Source organism: Oryctolagus cuniculus, chromosome 1, assembly GCF_051225735.1.
Source record: "Oryctolagus cuniculus isolate XC-2025 breed Fujian yellow rabbit chromosome 1, ASM5122573v1, whole genome shotgun sequence".
Classification (NCBI taxonomy): Eukaryota; Metazoa; Chordata; class Mammalia; order Lagomorpha; family Leporidae; genus Oryctolagus; species Oryctolagus cuniculus.
Genome location: NC_142867.1, coordinates 113,540,910 through 113,560,218, shown reverse-complemented (window position 1 = coordinate 113,560,218; position 19,309 = coordinate 113,540,910). Strand labels below are relative to the sequence as shown.

At 49.1% G+C, this 19,309-nt stretch overlaps 1 protein-coding gene across 8 annotated transcripts in view; it reads right to left on the bottom strand.

Moving 5' to 3' along the window:
- Nucleotides 1-14,337: 14,337 nt before the first annotated feature.
- GRIK4 (glutamate ionotropic receptor kainate type subunit 4) overlaps nt 14,338-19,309 on the bottom strand; it is a 433,666-nt gene continuing 428,694 nt past the window's right edge. For all 8 annotated transcript variants that reach the window (XM_051819416.3, XM_051819403.3, XM_089313654.1 and 5 more), the window contains 2 exons: nt 19,064-19,182; nt 14,338-17,148 (listed from right to left, as the gene is read on the bottom strand). In XM_051819416.3, the coding sequence (XP_051675376.1) occupies nt 16,792-17,148; nt 19,064-19,182 (476 nt within the window). In that variant the 3' untranslated portion in view covers nt 14,338-16,791. The remainder of the gene's footprint in view (nt 17,149-19,063; nt 19,183-19,309) is intronic.

Here is a 19,309-nt window from a genome sequence, read left to right as displayed (position 1 = left end):
TCATTAAAAACCACTTACCTGCATTCCTCTCGCGAGGTGACAGCTCCTTTCATGCATCCGTGATAGGGAGTGGCTTTTTCATTTCGTTTTCCCGCTTGCACCTGTTTCGGCTGAGGCGCACACCACCCACTCCACACCAGTGCTTGTCTGGTGGGGCCCGCTCCACCTGTCACAGATGCACCGGCGCTGTGAGACCCTTACGGAAAAGCTTCGCGGGCATAAGACCAATAGCTTAATCTCACATCAAGCCTGAGTCCTTGTCCACAGAATTGAGAACAGCTGAGAGACAGCATCATTCACCCAAACAACTGGTGTTTTCGCTCGTTTTTTGATTGAACTTACTTGTATGAAAATATGTACAGCGGTTCCCCCTCTATTACTACTGTGACCTGTTGGATTGTACTCGTGATGCTGCAATCACAGTTGTTTTTAATTTTTCCTTCAATCGATTCCTTCACTGGTGTTCCTTTAAATTATTCCCAGGGTGGTGTTGTTTTGTTTTGTCTTTGGTTGTTGTGCTGTTACAAACTGCTGCACTGAATTTTCTGGTTCATGTCTACTTGCAAACATTTGCAAGAATTTTTGTGGAGTATTTGACGAGAGGTGGAATGGGCAGTTCATAGAGCAGTTCTCACCTTTAGCTTTACTAGGTGTTACCCAGCTCTTCTCCTGTATACGCTCTAACCCTCTTACATCCTAATCAGCTCTTGGCATTATCGGATTTTTGTTTATTTTGCCTAACTGATGAATGTGAAATACTATTTCTTTGTTATCTTGAAAGTCTGCAAGTATTTGAAAAAGGCAATTAGGTAGCTCTGTGAAACAGAGCCTTGTTCTAAATGAAGTGGATAACACCGTGGCGTGAGGAGAATTCATCCATTGAGGTCCCAAAGACTACGGAAAAGGAGATCAGTAACCCCCAGTGCTTTGAACACTCACATTCAAAATCAAAATGAGTTGCTGAAGAGTTCTTCCTCTTATATTGCTTTCCTTTCTCTTTTCAAGTTAGATAATGAATTTGATGCGACTCAAAATTTCTTTGGATGCTCATCTGCATGGGGAGATCAGGTGCTTAGAAATCTGAAGGCTGGCGACGGGCATTTGGTGCAATGGGTGGGATGACTGTGTCTCTTATCAGTGCCTGGGTTTGAGTCCTGGCTCGGCTCCTGGCTCCCGCTTCCTGCTAATGTGCACCGTGGGAGACAGCAGGTGGTGGTGGTTCAGTGCTCAGTCTCTGCTATTCATGTGGTAGACCTGGTTCGAGTTCCCCGCTTGGCCCAGCTCTCACCATTTTATAAATATGGGCAATCAGTGGATGGGAGCTCTCTGTCTGACTCTCTGTTTCCGCCTGACTGCCTTTCAAATAAAAATAAACTAATTGGGGGCCAATGCTGTGACTTAGTAGGTTAAGCCTCCTCCTGCGACGCCAGCATCCCATCTGAGCACCGGTTCAAGTCCCAGCTATTCCTCTTCCATCTGCTCTCTGCTAATGCTCCTGGGAAAGCAATAGAAGATGGCCCAAGTGTTTGGGCCCCTGCACCCACATGGGAGACTGGGAAGAAGCTCCTGGCCCCTGGCTTCAGATCAGCCAAGCTCTGACTGTTGTGGCCATTTGGGGAGTGAACCAGTGGATGGAAGACCTCTCTCTCTGTCTCTCCCTCTCTCTGTCTGTGACTCTACCTGTCAAATAAATAAGTAAATATTTTTTAAAAAGAAAAAGAAATATGAAGGCTGGCCTTAGAAATTGGCCTGAACTTCCAAAAACAGAGATATGATTTCGTGTGTCCCCAGTTGCTTAGGGTGTGATGGGTGGAGGATTAGGCAGGAAGTCTTCCATACAAGCTCCTGGGAGGCCGCACCACGCTCTGAAGAGCAGTCACATTCCTCAGGCTGATTAATCAGCTGCCCTTTTAATCTGTGCTGATTTTCTTTTGTTTTCTCTGGGCCTTTTAGTTAAGCCTTGTTTCACCATTTCAGAGTTGCTGAAGCTCTGCTAAAGGGAATTAGAGAGAGAGTGTTCCTCCCACTTAAGTCCAATTTGTACAAGAACAAAAGCAGCCCCAGAAAGGTGGCAGCCACACTGATTGGTGACAAGACGCCAAGGGGCAAGATGAGTGTGGAGGAGACAGGAGTCTGGTTATCCAAGACCATTTCCCATTCTCATCGAGAGCTTCTACCTCCATCTCAGTCTTGGAAGATTTTAAAGGAGACTGTGGGGCCCCTGACGCTTACAGTTTCCCACAAAGGCCACTGTGGCAAGCAAATCCCACTGACCCCACTGTGAAACAAGCCTTCGATGCCTTCCTTTCCAGGGAGTCGGCACGTGTCACAGGAAGAGCAGGGTCTTTGAAGCCTGGTGAACTTGAGCTCGGATCCATGCTGTGAGGAGTTTGTGACCTTGGGCAAATTACTTAAACTCCCTGAGCCTCAGCATCTTCTGCTCTAAACCAAGGGCACCAAGCCCACCTTAGAGAGTTAATTGGAGGACTAAATAGGATAACCTGTGTAAAAGAGTCTGGAAGACAGCAGACATGTTAGTTCTCTTCCTGTGTCACTGGGCCTGGCTTTCCCACAGTACCCAGTACCGCTGCAACTCCCAGTCCCAGGATCTTGGGGTCCGGTCTCTCGCAAGCAGGTCTATGGACTCCTCCATCAAAGTTGACCTCTCCGTTGTTGCATTCTGACCTTGTCTTTGTTATTGGGTTCAGAACGGACTTGTAATGATTAACTCACATAAGAGATTAGCTCACCCCAAGAAATCACTCTACCGATGGCAAGCTCAGGTAGCACAGCAGGTGCATGGGAGAGGTGTAGGTCTGGAGACAGTGGAACTTGAAGTATTTAAAACTGACCTCCAGCTCATACCACTTACCTTCAGGGCAAGCCTTGGTGTTGTTTGAAGAGATGTTTCTACCTGCCCTTAAGGCAACTGCCTCTCTTCTCACTTGGGACCTACAGGTAGGATCACGAATATCATTGAGGTTGTTTGATCTTAATTTAAGATACTTTTTTTTTTTTGACAGGCAGAGTGGACAGTGAGAGAGAGAGAGAGAGAGAGAGAAAGGTCTTCCTTTGCCGTTGGTTCACCCTCCAATGGCCGCCGTGGCTGGCGTGCTGTGGCCGGCGCACCGCGCTGATCCGATGGCAGGAGCCAGGTGCTTCTCCTGGTCTCCCATGGGGTGCAGGGCCCAAGCACTTGGGCCATCCTCCACTGCACTCCCTGGCCCCAGCAGAGAGCTGGCCTGGAAGAGGGGCAACCGGGACAGAATCCAGCGCCCCGACCGGGACTAGAACCCGGTGTGCCGGCGCCGCAAGGCGGAGGATTAGCCTAGTGAGCCGCGGCGCCGGCTTAAGATGCTTTCAATGGAGGTGGCTTGGGTGACTGTGTGAACCTCCTTTCACCTCCCAGGTGTCATCTCCAGGTTGCCCTTGCAACAGGTCCCAGCCCTGTCTCACCTGTGGTGCTCAGCCAGCTGGAAACACCCTTCCCTCTGGCATGGCAGTCTCAGTGCGGACACTGACGTTCAAACAAGTTTAGTCTCTGACCCGCAGCTGGCCACCTAGCGGGGGTTCTGTCTTCAGGGTGAGGGAGAGCTCAAATAATGCATGTCACTCTCACCACACTGTTCTTTCTCTATAGGAAGCTGTCAGTTGCTTGGAGCTATCAATCTGACATACTCTCTGGTTCTACATGGAGACTAAAATACCATTTCAGTCCCTATCCCAACATTTCTCAAATCATGTGAGTATTTCCAACCATGCAGTGATCATCTGAAAACGCAATTTTTAAAGTGCCAGTTCTTTGGGAAAAGTAAGACAGAACATTTCCTCCTGTTTCCTCTGAGATTTAAGTTTTTCCAATAATTTGGTTATTGTGTGCTGCTTAATCTTTGGAGATTAGGCTTCAATTTTTTTCCACCTAGACTTCAATTTGCTCATAAATCTCTTCATTTTGCTTAATTTAAATGTTTTGGCCAACTTCATGGCTTAATAATGAGAAATAGAATTGGAGCCTTAATGACTACGAAGAAGGGAATTGTCATCTTGTCTGGAATTAAAAGAGCTGTTAAAGGGGCGGGCATCCCGTCAGCCGACTTGCTGCTGCCTTGACTAGTCTGTGCCAAATGAGGCTTGAGAGTATCCATTTCTTTGCACCCAGGGGAATTCTCCAATATGATTACTTGAAAATCCTTCAAATCCAGCCCTGCTTACATCCACCTGGTTGCTCTGCCTCTATTGATTAGCTGTGAACTGTTAATTGAATGCAGGCCATCTGAGAAGCCCCCAGGCCCCTGGTGTGCCCCTCAGAAGCCTCCCATGAAAGCACAGGCAAGTTATCCAGATCCAATATGCATCAACGTGGGTTGCATAATGTGGGCCCTGAGACCATAATGCACAATGATCAGATAACCCAGCACCAGAGAGTACAATTTCAGACTTCCACCTGAGCAGGCTTAACTAAAGAGAGACAGGGAGAGAGAGAGAGAGAGAGAGAGAGAGAGAGAGAGAGAGAGAGAGAGAGAGAGACTAGAAAAGTTTTTAAAACCCTTTCCTAGTAAGTTTACGCTGGAGAAAGCTATCCAGAGCATGGCTGTGAAGGTCAGAATTCCCTCCTTGGCCCAGAGCTGGGAGGAAACACTAGCTGGGCCGTTCCCCTCGTGAAGGCAGAGGGGCTCTCTGCAGATCATGCTTGCTGCTCTGACCCGGTTGCAGAGAGGCCCTCGGCACGAGGTGGAAGAATAGGGGCTGGTTTGACATAGGCACATCCACTTCTGTTGAGAGCTTGCTCTGGATGGTTGGAAAGAGAAATAATTTCAACTTCTTCAGGTCTCTCCTTCAGGTATGCCACAAGCCATCTTTCCTCATGACATGCCACTTCTTTTTCAGGAGTCAGCTACAGTTATTCATTTAGCATTCAATCATGCATTGTCTTGGACTTGACTTTCATAAAGAGATTACAAATGCCTGAAGAGCAAAAACCTTGTTCTACATTTTTTGTGCTCACTCACTTGTTGACTGATAAATCACTGTGTCAGCACCTACCACACTTGGAGCAGTGTGCAAGCAGTGTGCAAACAGGGGCTCCAGAGGACGCTACCTCACTTCTGCCTTCCTGGAGCCCACAGTCTTACCGGGTAGGCTCGATGTGTATGGAGAGAAAGTTCAATAGGAACCCAGAAGCACACAGCAAGGGCATGCTGATTCAAAAACATGCAAAAAAAATGACGAGGGAAGAAAATTTTAATACTGTGTGTCTTTATACTGATGCTGGTGGGTTTTTTTCTTCTACTTTTTGGATTTCTCTAATCTCCTATAAGGTATATAAACATATACGTATTACTTTACTAATTATAAAACAACTTTAAAGTTGGAGTTAAGGATGACTACAATAACGGAAATGTCATAGAACCAAATTAAGATTCAGGGTTAAATGAGTAAGCCAATAAAAGAGTTCTTTCAGTTTTAAATTTCTTGTTTTCTGTGTCTATCTGTATCTGGGACAGAAGCATGTACATAGTAGTCGTTGAAGAAACACCATTTTTAAAAATTTACTTATTTGAAAGGCAGAATGTCAGAGGGAGGGAGGGAGAGAGAGAGAAAGAGAATCTGTTGGTTCATTCCCCCAATTGCCCACAACAGCCAGGGTTGGGCCAGGCTGTAGCTGGGAGCCAGGAACACCATCCTGCTGTCACACATGGGTGGCAGAAGCCCAAACATCCAAACCATCTCTCATTGCCTTCTCAGGCATGTTAGCAGGAAGTTAGACTGGAAGCTGAGCAGCCAGAATGGGATGCCAGCCTTGCAAGAAGAGGTCACTTAACCCGCTGTGCCACAATGCTGGCCCAGGGAGCATCTTTGGACTGTATAATAAATACTTGCTGGATATAAAGTGTACTGGTAAAGTACGTGATTTCCTGTTACACCTTCTGTAGTCAAATCTCTCTTTATTAAATATTTTCTATTCTTTTGTACCTGTGTGTTTCTCATCTCTTCAATGAGATGACAAAGCCTTTGTGTTACACACGTGTTATTTTCCCATGCATGGCAGTCTGTGCACACATGTACCTTTGTCCCCTCATTTAAATGGTGCCCTGAAGTCAGGCCCCACCCGTTTATGCTAGGATCTTGAAGTTGAATAGAACAGGACTTCTCCCCCAGATAGTAAAGACTTTGGAACCAGGCAGCTGTGCTCAAACCCTGGTTGCACCACCAGCTTCCAGACTGATGATGACCAAGCTAAATACTTTCCTTTTCTGTAACATACGGAAAAAGCATCTACCTGTTGCAAACATAAAAATTGCGCCCTTAAAACACAGAGCACACTATCTGGCACTTACTAAGTACTCAGTAAAGGATAGCTGCTATATGAGTCTCATATAGAAATTGTCAGGGCTGGCCCTGTGATGTAGTGGGTAAAGCTGCCCCCTGTATTGCCGGCAACCCATATGGGCACCGATTCAAGTCCCGGCTACTCTACTTCCGATCCAGCTCTCTGCTATGGCCTGGGAAAGCAGTAGAAGATGGCCCAAGTCCTTGGGCTCCTGCACCCATGTGGGAGGCCAGGAAGAAGCTCCTGGATCCTGGCTTTGGATTGGTGCAGCTCCAGCTGGTGCGGTCAATTGGAGAGTGAACCAGAGGATAGAAGACCTCTCTCTTCTCTCTCTCTGCCTTTCCTTCTCTCTGTGTATAACTCTGACTTTCAAATAAATAAATAAATCTTAAAAGAAAGAAAGAAATTTTCATCCAAGGCCAGCTAATGTGACTTGCCACAAAATGTGAGAATTCTCTCTGCTCTCCTCCACTTACGGGTCTCCGGCAACATTAACTGAACTACTTGCAGTAGTGACAGGGACCCCATCGCTCTGTTTAAATATTCTTCCTTCTATTGATCTGTGTTCTGGAGCTCAGCAATCCCACTACTGGTTCTAGGGGCCACACAGAACCTGTCTTTTCCACATGACTTCATCCGTCTTCACAGCCCTGGGCTGTGCGCACCAACCTCCCTCCCGCCCCCTCCAGCGTCAACACAGCATTTAATAAAGGTTGATTGATTTGAATGGATGGAGGTACCTTTTTTTCTCCCAGTAGCTCAGGTATGGTCCTAAAGGTAGGGGAATGAACTCAAATGCAGCAACTCACTGCTGGAGGGTCCTTTCAAGCTGAATGGGCAAACTTCTAGCTTTCCAAGGGCCTCCTATCCAATGTTCCTCACTTGACCTGCAGCTTCTAGTCACTGCACAAGACTTCCTCTAGAAGAGAAACCAGAGCGGATGGATGCTTGCATCATTATTGACTGTTCTGGTTGGCACGTGTGCTAAACTACATGCAAGGATTCAAAACAAACAAAAAAGCTCATGGGAAATGTGTATTATGAAAAAAAATCGCATAGGTTTCCATTTTTTTTTTTTACCGAAATAAACATCTTTTAATTCCATTTTCTACAAACTTTTAGAAGTACACAAGAAAAACCACTATCAGAGAAACTACTAGGAAAATGCCATCTCTCAACTAATACATTTAGCATCTCTGGAACCATCTAAGCATTTATGGAAGCAGGCTGTTTAAAACACAAATGAAGGGGGCCGGCGCTGTGGCTCACTTGGCTAATCCTCCGCCTGTGGCGCTGGCACCCCAGGTTCTAGTACCTGTTGGGGCACTGGTTCTGTCCCGGTTGCTCCTCTTCCAGTCCAGCTCTCTGCTGTGGCCCAGGAAGGCAGTGGAGGCTGGCCCAAGTGCTTGGGCCCCTGCACCTGCGTGGGAGACCAGGAGAAGCACCTGGCTCCTGGCTTCGGATCGGCAAAGCACGGCAGCCGTGGCAGCCATTTGGGGAGTGAACCAATGGAAGGAAGACCTCTCTGTCTATAACTCTACCTGTCAAAAAATAAATAAATAAAAATATTAGGGGGGAACACAATCTGAGAATCAAACTGATTTATCTTCTCCAACATCAAAAAGCATGAGTCCTAGCGACTGAAAACCACACTTGGGAGTGTTCCTGGGCTCTGCCTTTTTCTGAGTCTGTCCCCTAGATGGGATCAGGTCATGGGATGCACTGGAAGACACCCTGGCAACAGAGGCAGAGAGGACCGGGTTCAAGTCTCTTCCCTTCACTTTGCAGCTTCGCCTTACACTAGCTGCGGGCTTGTACCTTCACTTCCAGAAACCTTCGTTACCTCTCCTGAAATTGCTGAGATTTATCTCATGGGGCTACCCCAAGGATTACATAAACAACTGTGCCTGATGGAGTGCTGGCCCCTCCACTCTGCACCTCTGCTTTCACTTTCATCTAAATCCTAACACTTAAGGAAATAGCAGCATTTTCCTAAGCTCGTCAAACCTGGCCCGACTCCCCGGCACAGTCACCGCTCTAAATGCCAGAGCTATAATTTGTTGGCCTTGAAGCCATGATGATGTTTTCACATTTTAAAAGCAAAGCACCAAGAGGGAAATTCGCCTGTTTTTTTGGCAAGAGAAAAAGGAAACGGAGATTGATTTAGATTGTTTTGGTAAAGAAGTCTTGCATTTCTGAACACGTACAACCTTGCTGGACGTGCATTGAAATGGATAGGCCGGGGACCAAGTTTTGGTAATTTTATTTTGAAGTAAAATTCACTTGTTGAGGATAATGAGGAGAGGAGAGGAGAGAGAGGGCTGATTGATTTTTCCGAAGCTGGCTTGGAAGTTGCGGCTGAGTTTTTCTAACCTCTGTAGAAGGCATGGTGACAGCTGGAAGCAAACACTGCCTCACACCTGCTGAGGAAACCAACTCTCCACCAGCCTGCAGACAGCAACTTCCTCCCTCCACGAGGCTCACACCCAGGAAAATGAAAGAAGTCATATCGTAGCCTGGTATAAATTATTAGGCTGTGCTTTGCACGGTTGATTTAAATCAAGGGTGTATTAGTATAGCTCCCGCCACTCATCCCCGCAGCATTTTTATGTACATCTGCTCACCGTTGAATTTGTCTCATTCATGCATGCGTTCATTCATGGGGACCAACAATGTGCCAGGAATCCTATACACTGTGAAAGTATAAAAGGAAAAAAAAAAAGCCATTTTCTCTGCACCCTAAAGGCCTTCCTCTGGTAGGTGGAAGTAAGTGGGGACAGCCTATGTGTCACATTTGATACAATGTAGGAGGTGACAATGGGCATAAAGAAAGCTAGAGAATGTGCAGAAGAAGGAGGAGTTATTTGTTACTCCCTTAGGACTGGAGACTTCACTGGGGGCGGGGGAGGTGGCACTGCAGCTGCATCTGAAATATACTGGCAAAGTGGAGATGAATGGGCGGGACATTCCTGCAGAAGGGGACTGCCCAAGCAAAGACACGGAAGAAAAGCATGGGATCAAGCAAACAGATGCAGAGGCGTAGGCGGGCTGGTTAGAGGCAGGGCAGGGCAGAAGGGAAGTGAGACAGGAGTCAGGGGAAGGGCAGCAGATCCTGACAGGCCTGCTCGGCCTCGAATCCTCTGAAGAGAACTGCATCTGCCGGTTTCTTGGATGCCAAAGACCGGCTGGCTGAATAAAGACGGTGTTTCTGAATTCTGCACTTCATGGGCCCATCCAACTGCTCAGATTTTAACAATTCCATACCTCGGCTCTTTTTAAATTGTTTTCTGCCTAATAGGGACAAGGCCATCACTGAGGACAGGGGTGTAAATGCGAGTCAGGCTGTGCGGCTCTTCTTACTGGCTGTGCTCAGTCACCCCATCTGAGGAACGCTCCGTCTGGCCACTTACTCATGCTGGGGAGACTTTGTTCTGCAGCTGAGGGGGTGCAAGGGGAGCAGGTTTTAGAAAGTCAGCTCAGGCATCTTATCAGTCACCTGGGAATTGGAAAAACACCTTCTGCCTCATGCATCTACATATACATTTGGCTTAGAAATAAATTACATCAAAGACCATTCAGTGAGAACTAAGCCACTAAAATCCAGAACACTAAACCCAGCAATGTCACCTAGAGGCACAAAGAAAGGCTAGAGATCATGGAAAGTGCCTTCTGCTTTTTGAAATGGGCAGAAGGGACACTGACAGGAACCTGGTAGAGACACACACATGCACACACCCCACACTCACACTCAACCACACACATACGCATGCTGTTGATAGATAAGGAGATAGAGATCAGAGACAAGCCGGAGAAAATATGCCAGTACCCTCTCCCAGGACTATCTCTCAAAACCCCACGGTCAGCACCCTGAAATCATTATGGCAGCAAAGCCCCCTCCCAGAACCAGCCCTGGCCCCAAATATCCATCATGGTTTCTGAGTGCATCCCCGTGGTGACTTAGAGCCTACTATGATATCACTATAATACAACTACCATGGTTGACATTCCCACTCCCATCATGCACCAGGTGCCTTGACACTTCTGAGACTTCCTAAAAAGGGCAGAAAATGAGCAGTCACCAAATTCCTGAAATTTCCTCCCTTCCCTGGAAAACTCCACCCAAACCCTACACTCTGTGGCACAGAAAGGATGAGCCCAGACCTGGTGGTTCGCAGCTCGTGTGTGGTACTCCTTTGTGAGTGGGTACTAACTTGCTAACATTTATTCACATCCCATTCTTTTTTTTTTTATTTTTGATAGGCAGAGTGGACAGTGAGAGAGACAGAGAGAGAAAGGTCTTCCTTTGCCGTTGGTTCACCCTCCAATGGCCGCCGCTGCAGCCGGCGCACCGCGCTGATCCGATGGCAGGAGCCAGGATCCAGGTGCTTTTCCTGGTCTCCCATGGGGTGCAGGGCCCAAGCACCTGGGCCATCCTCCACTGCACTCCCGGGCCACAGCAGAGAGCTGGCCTGGAAGAGGGGCAACCGGGACAGAATCCGGCGCCCCGACCGGGACTAGAACCCGGTGTGCCGGCGCCGCAAGGTGGAGGATTAGCCTATTGAGCCACGGCGCCGGCCCTCACATCCCATTCTTGATCTCTTGCTCCCCAGCATTACCACACAGGCCACTCACACACACCTCACACTCATATGCCTCCCGTATATGCTATACGCACATGCACACCGACACTCACACACCCACATGCCATATACACATACCACACACCACACTTGCAACGTACACATCACAAACATACCCCATAGGATACACACATGTAGGTACATGCCACACACACTACACATACACACCTCACAAGCAACACACACATCATACACTCCATTTAGCTTACATACAAATGGGAAAAAAGCCACAAACCAAAATAACTCCATGTCTCTTTGTGCAGCACTATGTGCACCTGACCTCCTGAAGCCAGGCTTGAAGTGCTGTCACTGCATTTGAGGGGGGACAACACATCCAGTCTCTGGCCAGTGCTGGCCTGTGCTGTTTGTCTGCCTGTGACTCTCTGACCTTGACCTTCCACCAAGTTTTAGTGCCTGGTTTAAAACGCCCTTCCAGCTCATGTGGTGCAATAGGATTAGAGATGATATAGAACTGGAGGACCAGCAGTTACTTTCTGCTAGTTTTAGTGCACAAGCTGCCAAGGATCTGATCAGGACAGTCCGAGCGGAAGCTCCGTGCTACGGACGACAGGCTGGCGGAGCGGGCTGGGGAGGATGATGGTTCTGAACACTCCTCACGTGCAGACTTCGGGGATTTTTTCTGCATCAACTTTCCACTTTGCCTCCGCACCTTCCGTTCTGTATTCACACTCCTTCCCCCCAGTTTTAAGGCTGTTCGATCCTCTTTCTAAAAATAACTCTCAATCCACTCTGGTTTCGTGGCTTGCTCCAGTCAGCTTCTCTGTAGTCCATAGTAGGCTGTTTGCAGTGAATCCCACCGATGCCCAGGAATGAGGCAGCGGTGGGAACCTCAAAATAGTGCTGCAGCAATCTGGAATAAGCATCATACGGGTACCAGAATTCCTCCAAAAGGAATGGAGTGGGTGAAACACACACACACACACACACACACACACACCAGCAACAACACTGCTATCACAGGAGCACTGAATTCATCAACAGGAATTATTCATATTACACTTCAAGGGAGATGAAGCAAAATGTTGTTTTTCCAGGCATCGAAAAACTTTTAGCAACCCACCGACACAAACACACTCCTGCTTCCTCCGATAAGCCTTTCCTTGTTATCCTAATACCTAAAATCTGAGGTCGCTCTGAATTTCCACACGGTTTGGATTGCAGATCGCATATGCCAGAGCTTTGTTATTTGGTGTTTTCCTTTCACAGTTCTTCACAGGTAGACCACGAGTGGCTGCTTCTGCCTCTTCCTCATGTCCCGCAGGATCTAACACGGTGCTGGGGGCTGAAGAAATACCCTCTCCAGGTCACTGGCCAATCTTGAAAAAGTGCCACCAGGATGAGGGAGCTTTTCATCCCTGCTCCCCTCTGACCTGCCTGACACTGCCACGGGACAACGTTAGCGTGGGCACGAGGAGCCAGTGTTCTTCAGCTAATTTCCTAGCAAGAGGAGCTTTGCACATAGGCATCGAACCTCTGTGTTCTGCAACAAGACTGCACACATTGTAATGCATAAAGAAGCATTGATTCCCTGACATGCTGCAGTACATGCCAGCCACAGGAATATTCATATGCCGAGGCTGTGTTAACTTATTAGGGTCATGTTAGATGCTTTTCTGGTTGGCAAGGTCATTTCAGAGGGGTCGTTCTCCGCTTTATTTCCTTCACAGTCTTCTCTTTGTTAAGTTTTATTCATTTATTTACTTGAAAGGCAGAGCAATGGAGAGAGAGAGAGAGAGAGAGAGAGAGAGAGAACTTTCTGTCCACTGGTTCGCTCCCCAAATGCCGGCAACAGTCAGGGTTTGCACTGCCTCAAACCGGGACCCTGGAACTCCATCTGGGTCTTCCACAGGGGTGGCAGAGAACCAAGTGCTGGAGTCGCCAACTGCCGCCTCTCGGGGTGTGTGTGCCTTGGCAGGGAGCTGAGTTGGAAGCAGAGGTGGGACTCAGACCCAGGCACTCTGACGTGGAACACGGGCATGCCCCGCAGTGGCTGAGGGGCTGTGCCACAGTGCCTGACCCTGGACCTCATTCCACATCTCAGCACCAGATCCGCTATTTGCTTAATGGTAGTATTTGTTCTTTCACGTTGCAGATTTAGAAAACTAGTAAGAAGTGAATGAACTGTGAAAGACCATGTTGTAGCAGTAGGGACGGAACTTCCTTTGCCCTGTTGCTCCTACATGGCAAGGTTGTGATCACTTCTGTTCTAGAATCTGGAGCCTTTTTCCCCCTCTGAAAGCCACACTCAGTTACGACGTTTCCCCCCATGGGAGCAGTCTTTTGAAAGCGCGCCATCGCCAATCTCTGAGTCACACGGGCAGATGGCTGTGTTGTCAGTTCCTAAGTGTACTCTCTTGGGCTGCGGTGGGAACTCACCTGTGGGGAGAAGGTCACCCTTCACAGAGAGGCATGGGAACGCCTCAAAGCCGAAGACAACTCCAGGTTTCATTTCTTGCTTTGAGAAAGCCCCATAGGAAGCGCTAGCTTGAAGCAACATCTTGATGAAAGGATTCCTTCTCTGAATTCCCCAAATAGGCTTCTTTGTTACTGCCCAAGAGGGCTGACGACCAGTCAGGATCAAATCTCCCTTATCATTTCCAGACTGTTCTGTGAACAGCAGTGAACACCCCACTGGTGGGAGGGGCACAAATGGTTCTCTCGAACTTGGCCCCGACCCCCAATCTGCCGTGTCTGAAATACCCCAGCCCTTCTGTGGCCTGCAGCATTTGATTCCTACACCGTGGGGAAGTCCCCCTTGGATTCCAAAAGAAAATTAAACTCCTTGGAATCCAAAACTAATAAACTTTCACAGAGCAGCCCCAGGTGGGTTGGTTATCATGATATTTCGGTCTCACCTAACCAATAAGAGGGCCGGTTGGCAAGTTCCCAGGGTGAATATTCTCATGCGAGCATTGGATTAGAGGAAGCCAAAAGATTTTCGGCCATCCACACGCTCAATTTACACCCCACCTGAGTTCTGGGGTAGAGATCTTGTGACGGTTGGGGCCCTGCAAAGCAATTAAAAGAAAGAAAGCAAAGTATTATATTTTAATTGATGTAATCTTGCAGCTCCCAGTGGAATCTGGGGTGACATCTGACTACAGTTACTCCAGGTATCAATAGATGACTATTCTGTGAAAGCGCATTGAGGGAGACAAAACCCTATGAATCTCGAACTTCATTACCATGGGTATCCACTGTGGGGATGGGGGCGGTTCAAAGACTCCCAGGACCAAACATTGAAAGAAGTCACCTAGACTTTCCCGAGACCTGAACAAAGAGCCGAACGAACGGGGTGGGAGACTGGACAGGGAGGTGCAGAGGAGGGGAATGGCAGGTGCAGGGGGAGACACAAAGTGAGTTTATACTTTTATTTGCTTTTAGAGTCTCGTACCTGATGATTAGACACACCAAACCGTATTTTCCAAACCAAAACAGCTTTCATCCATCACTAACATGTCAAGGTTTGTTTCTGTTTTATTGTAAATATTCCAGTCGAAGAAAGATAAACAGACAAGAAAAAACTGCTTTATACAGTATACAGAATCCGATAGAAAATACAGAATGGAAAGGACAGCCAACAACCAACAGATAAAAAGGCAGACAAACCCAGGAAGAGAGCTAGCTGGTTGCAAATTCCCTCAGCAGCTTGCGTAGGGTGCAGTGACTGCAGCTCCGAGAAACTGTCTCGTGCTGTCAATGTCATCTCTATTCCACACGGCCAAGGACACAGACTTTATAAATGATGCATGGGCACATTTATTTCACTAATCCATTAAAAAAAAAAAAAAAAGCTTGTGGTTGATCAGGATCTCCTGCTCATAAAAACTAGGTTTTTTGTTTGTTTTTGTTTTCATTTTTTAAAAAACACCTTTCCCACGCCACGTGTGATCTGCCAGGAGGGACCACTTTGTCAGAAGCATGGGACGGAGATGCAGGTGGGAGCGCTATGGCACCTGGGACGCCCTTCCCACCAGATCCACATTCCTCCATGAGGCATGAGGCATGGTTTCAAAAAAGACTCAAGTGTCCTGCACGCATTGCTGTCCTTTACTAATTAAAGAGTAAAAAAGAAAAAGCATCCAAATTCATGAGAGGGAAGAGGTCAGCCTAGGACAGAAATGGCATCCTTGATAGGAACAATCGGGGGTCCCACTGTTTCCCCAAGATGGCAGCTCTAGCCGACTGCTCTGGCCCAATGGGGATGCTGACCTATCCAAAAGACAAAAGCATGGGATTAAGCTCGTCATCTTCCAAAGAGGTCTTTATTTTAGTCCATTCAGAACAGAAGCAACGTGAGGACAACTCGATTCAAGGTGGCAGCCATGGCGGCAGAGGTGGAGGTGAGGGTAGCGGCTCTTCTCTCTCTCTCCCTCTAAGTTTCCTAAAATCACAGTCAGAAATTGCATAGAATTTGTTTTCCACCAGAAAATGAAAACTCTCGGAGTGACACTCCCAAGGGGGGCAGCCAAGCAGAGGTCAGGCAGCTGCCGTGGGGCCTCTCCCCTAGCAGGAGAGGAGCGCTCGGCCCTTCGCGCTGCTCTTAAGAACGCAAGAGGAGGGACCACCCCTAGCTTGTGGACACCAGAGAAGCCAAGGGCTTCACCTATGGACGCACAAGCAGGGCTGCTGCCCACACTGGGGTTCCCAGGCCTGGGTGTTGGCTAACAGACTCCATCTCGCTCCCAGAGACCTGGCAACTCCTTCTCAACTGACAGTCTGTCCATTTGGTGTAGACACACACACACACACACACACACACACACACACGTGCACGCACGCACCCACGCACCCAGGCTGCTGTCAGGTAGCAGGAAATCACTTGACCCATGAAAGCCTGGGAGGTGGGGCCTCACGGACAGCTACTGAGCTGGACGTGACACGACCTGTGCACCACACCAGCAGGGCCAGGGCGGGCCGGGTCCTTCCTCCTTCCTCCACCCCATCCCAGCCCCCAGTATTCTGTTCTGGTCCAGGGTCTGCGGAGATCTCCTTCACAAAGGACCATACCCAAGCCAGGAGCAGTGAACTCAGGAAGAAGAGAAACAAAAGGCAGATTAGCCTTTGAAATCCCGGATGTTTCAAGGGCTGTGTAAACCACGCGTGAACTGGTATTTTTTTTTTGGGGGGGGGGGGTGGTCGTTTAAGACCTTCTGTGGACTTGTGCTGGAGATGTGGCAATGGCCCTCCCCCACCGGCACCACCCTGTCCGGCACCTCGCAGGCCACCTACCCCCTCCCCGCACAAGGGAGCTCAGCACCTGAAGTCTTTACGTGGGCACCTCGACACCTTAACGTTCAGGAAAAAGGAACAGGGGTTGTTTAGACTTCCAGGCCCCAACCCAGCCTCCCCCCTTCCCCAAACCACAAAACCGAGAGGACTCGAAGAAGAAAGGAAAGGAGAAAGGGGATAGAAAAGAACATTAACAAAAATATACAAATCCAGAAAAGAAAAACTTCCCTGTTGAGTTTAATTTTTTTTTTTTCCTGTAAGAACTAGGCCCAGGGTACAATGGCCCCTTCCTAGGGGGAAATTCAACTGATGATGCCCTCGATTCGCTGGACTGTCTGGGTAGGGCCCTCCCACCCGAGACTGTCCCCGGGAGAAGCGGGGTCCTTGTGCCCGCGCGGGTGGCGTCCCATCGCCGCGGGGCACCAAGTCTGCAGGTGCAGCCCAACCCCCAGCGGCAAGGCCGGTCCCTGGCTGGTGCGGCAGGCGCCTTCCATCCGCCCGTCTGTCCGGAGATGAGGGTCGGCGCCCCGTGGACCGAGCGACGCCTGCCCGCGCCCCGGCCCCGGGCTACTCGGGCTCGCTGCTGTTGGTGGTCTTCTCCCACTCGAGGCTCTCCTCGCTACGGGCCGGCGAGGGCCGCGCGCGCAGGCCCTGGAAGCGGCGGCACTCGGGGCACACGCGGATGTGCGTACAGCCGCGGGCCACCAGGGCGGCCTCCTGCGCCAGTCTCTGCGCCAGCTGGTCCGGCTCCCCAGCCCCGCACAGCTTGCCATTGCTCAGCGTCGCCGTGCCCCGCGGCCGGCGCTCCTCCGGGGCGGGGGGCCCGGGCTGCGGGACCCCCGCGCGCCGCCGCCGCGGGTGGATGCTGTCTTGGCACAGGATGATGCCACGCAGTTCGCTCACCATCTCCTGGCAGACGGACACCTGTGGGAAACAGCGGGGTCAGGGCAGGGTGTGGGCCGCAGAACCAGCCTTGCGCCCCTCCCCGTCCGTCCCCGGGGGTGGGGGTCTGTCGGGGCAGGGTCACGGGGCCATATCATATTAGGGACAACGCTTCTATGAAGCTCTGCTCACCCCTCCTCACCCCTCCATCCAGTCCCATTTAATGGCCAGCAGTCTGAACGCCTTCAAAAACCGCCACTACCTTGGGCAAGAGCTCGCTCCATTTGTGCGCATTTCCTTGAACAGCTGTTTCCCTCTCCCGGGCTAATGGCTCCTTTCCCCGCCATTGATCCCAGCTAAATTTGGAGCTTGAAGCCCAGGAAGTAGATAACCTGCCTATCACACGGCCAGTCTCTCAAGTGTTTGAAAAAGCGGCCATGTCTCCCGGAACATTCCGTTCTCAGGCCAAAGATCCCCATTTCTTTTAACCAGCGGCTGACCAGTGGGAATGATGCACTCCAATAATAACAGAAACAGGAGCCGTCGCCACTACCCAGGCCCACAGCCTCCTAACACGAAACGATCGTCTCCGCTGTTTTTTTTTTTTTCTTTCCAAGTTCAGAATAAACTTCGGATTTTAGGAAGACAATAGGATGCACAATCAGTATGTCATATACCATGAACGATGCGTCTGGAGGCAGACTCCATATTCAAACATGAATATTCCTCTACCGAAATAGATGTGCCACACACTGAGTGAGACAAGGGCTATGAACGTGAATCAAGTTTTGTCACTGAGTGCACCTGCATATACCTGACGAAGGACTTGGAGCTTCCTGGGATTCAGAACACTGGGTGAAGAACCACGAGGCGGGGTTGCTACTACTGTCACTAGTCTTCCTATGTCCATTTTGCAGATGTGGACATGGAGCCTCCTGAAGTCACGTATCTTACTAAAAACCATTTGATAAACAGCTGACTCACAATCTGAACTTGAACCTGTCCGACTCTGAAGCCTGTTGCAAGCTCCATTGAGCTCCCTTCTCTGAACTGGAAAGGGCACTGTCTTGGGCCATGATGGGAGAAGAGCCTTCTGTCCCTTCTTCCAGATTTAGCAATCATGCTGCTCCCACACAGTTGTTGCAGCGACTGGAGCGGAGGGCATGGGCAAGGAATGACAGCGTGGAGGAACGATGTGGGGACAGGAAAGAGGGAAGGGACCGCCATAGCCGTGTTGAGTCTGTCCCCTATGAGGCCAGACTCCATGGGCTTGTAGAGCTCTGTGCAGTTACGAGGTGTTTCAACAGTGCCAATCAGGTTTTAGAAAGATCCAGAGTTTGGAGACTATGATGGCAGAGGCTCAGGGACTTAAAAAAACAAATACATTTCATGGTGTCGTTAACAGGTAACGGTTTGTGCACCTCCCCTGCAGAGGAACGGAAGAATGGGATAAGGGCTTCTTCCTTTTTCCCAGACTCGGCAATCTGCATGAGGTTTATAGTAACCAAGCCTCCACGCCACAGTGTGGGAAGTGAATTTATCCCAAATCCCCGAGAAGGAAGGTACGAGTGTCATTCTTGCATTCCCATGAGTTGTGCTATCTCTAAGGATCTTTCCCTCGGAGGCAAAAACATGCTCCGAACGGAAGGACTGAGGTCATCTTTTCCATTAGGGGCCTAGTCCTTTTACCTATTTTTCTTTACTATATTATGCCTTATGGCTTTGTTGCTCATAAAATATTTCATATTTATTTATTTTCAGAAAGGAATCTGAAATCCCGAGCAGTGAAGGATCCTTTCTGTGGCTGTATAATCAGTGAGTGATGCAGCCTTAGCTCAGATCTGTTCTGTTGCAATTTCAAGGGCCCTGTCTGACACGACCCCCACAGGTGCAGGAGCCTGTGAGCTTCACTCCCTGGGCTGACCCTGCAAGTCCCCTCCCCCCACTGGCAGTTTACCTCTGTTGCTTCTGAGTGTCTGAGAGTCCATAAAAACTCCAACATAGCCATAAAAATGGCCACGATTAAGCCACAAATAAGAACCACAAAGATTCCACCGATATTCTCCATTCCCAGGCCTGTAAGAAAGGGATGAACAAGTGGGCAACAACTTGTAAAGGAGCAGAAAGACATCATCATTCAGTCCCAGATGCTGACAGTCATGTAAACCACCAGAACGTTTAGACGCACATTGCTCCAAGCGAC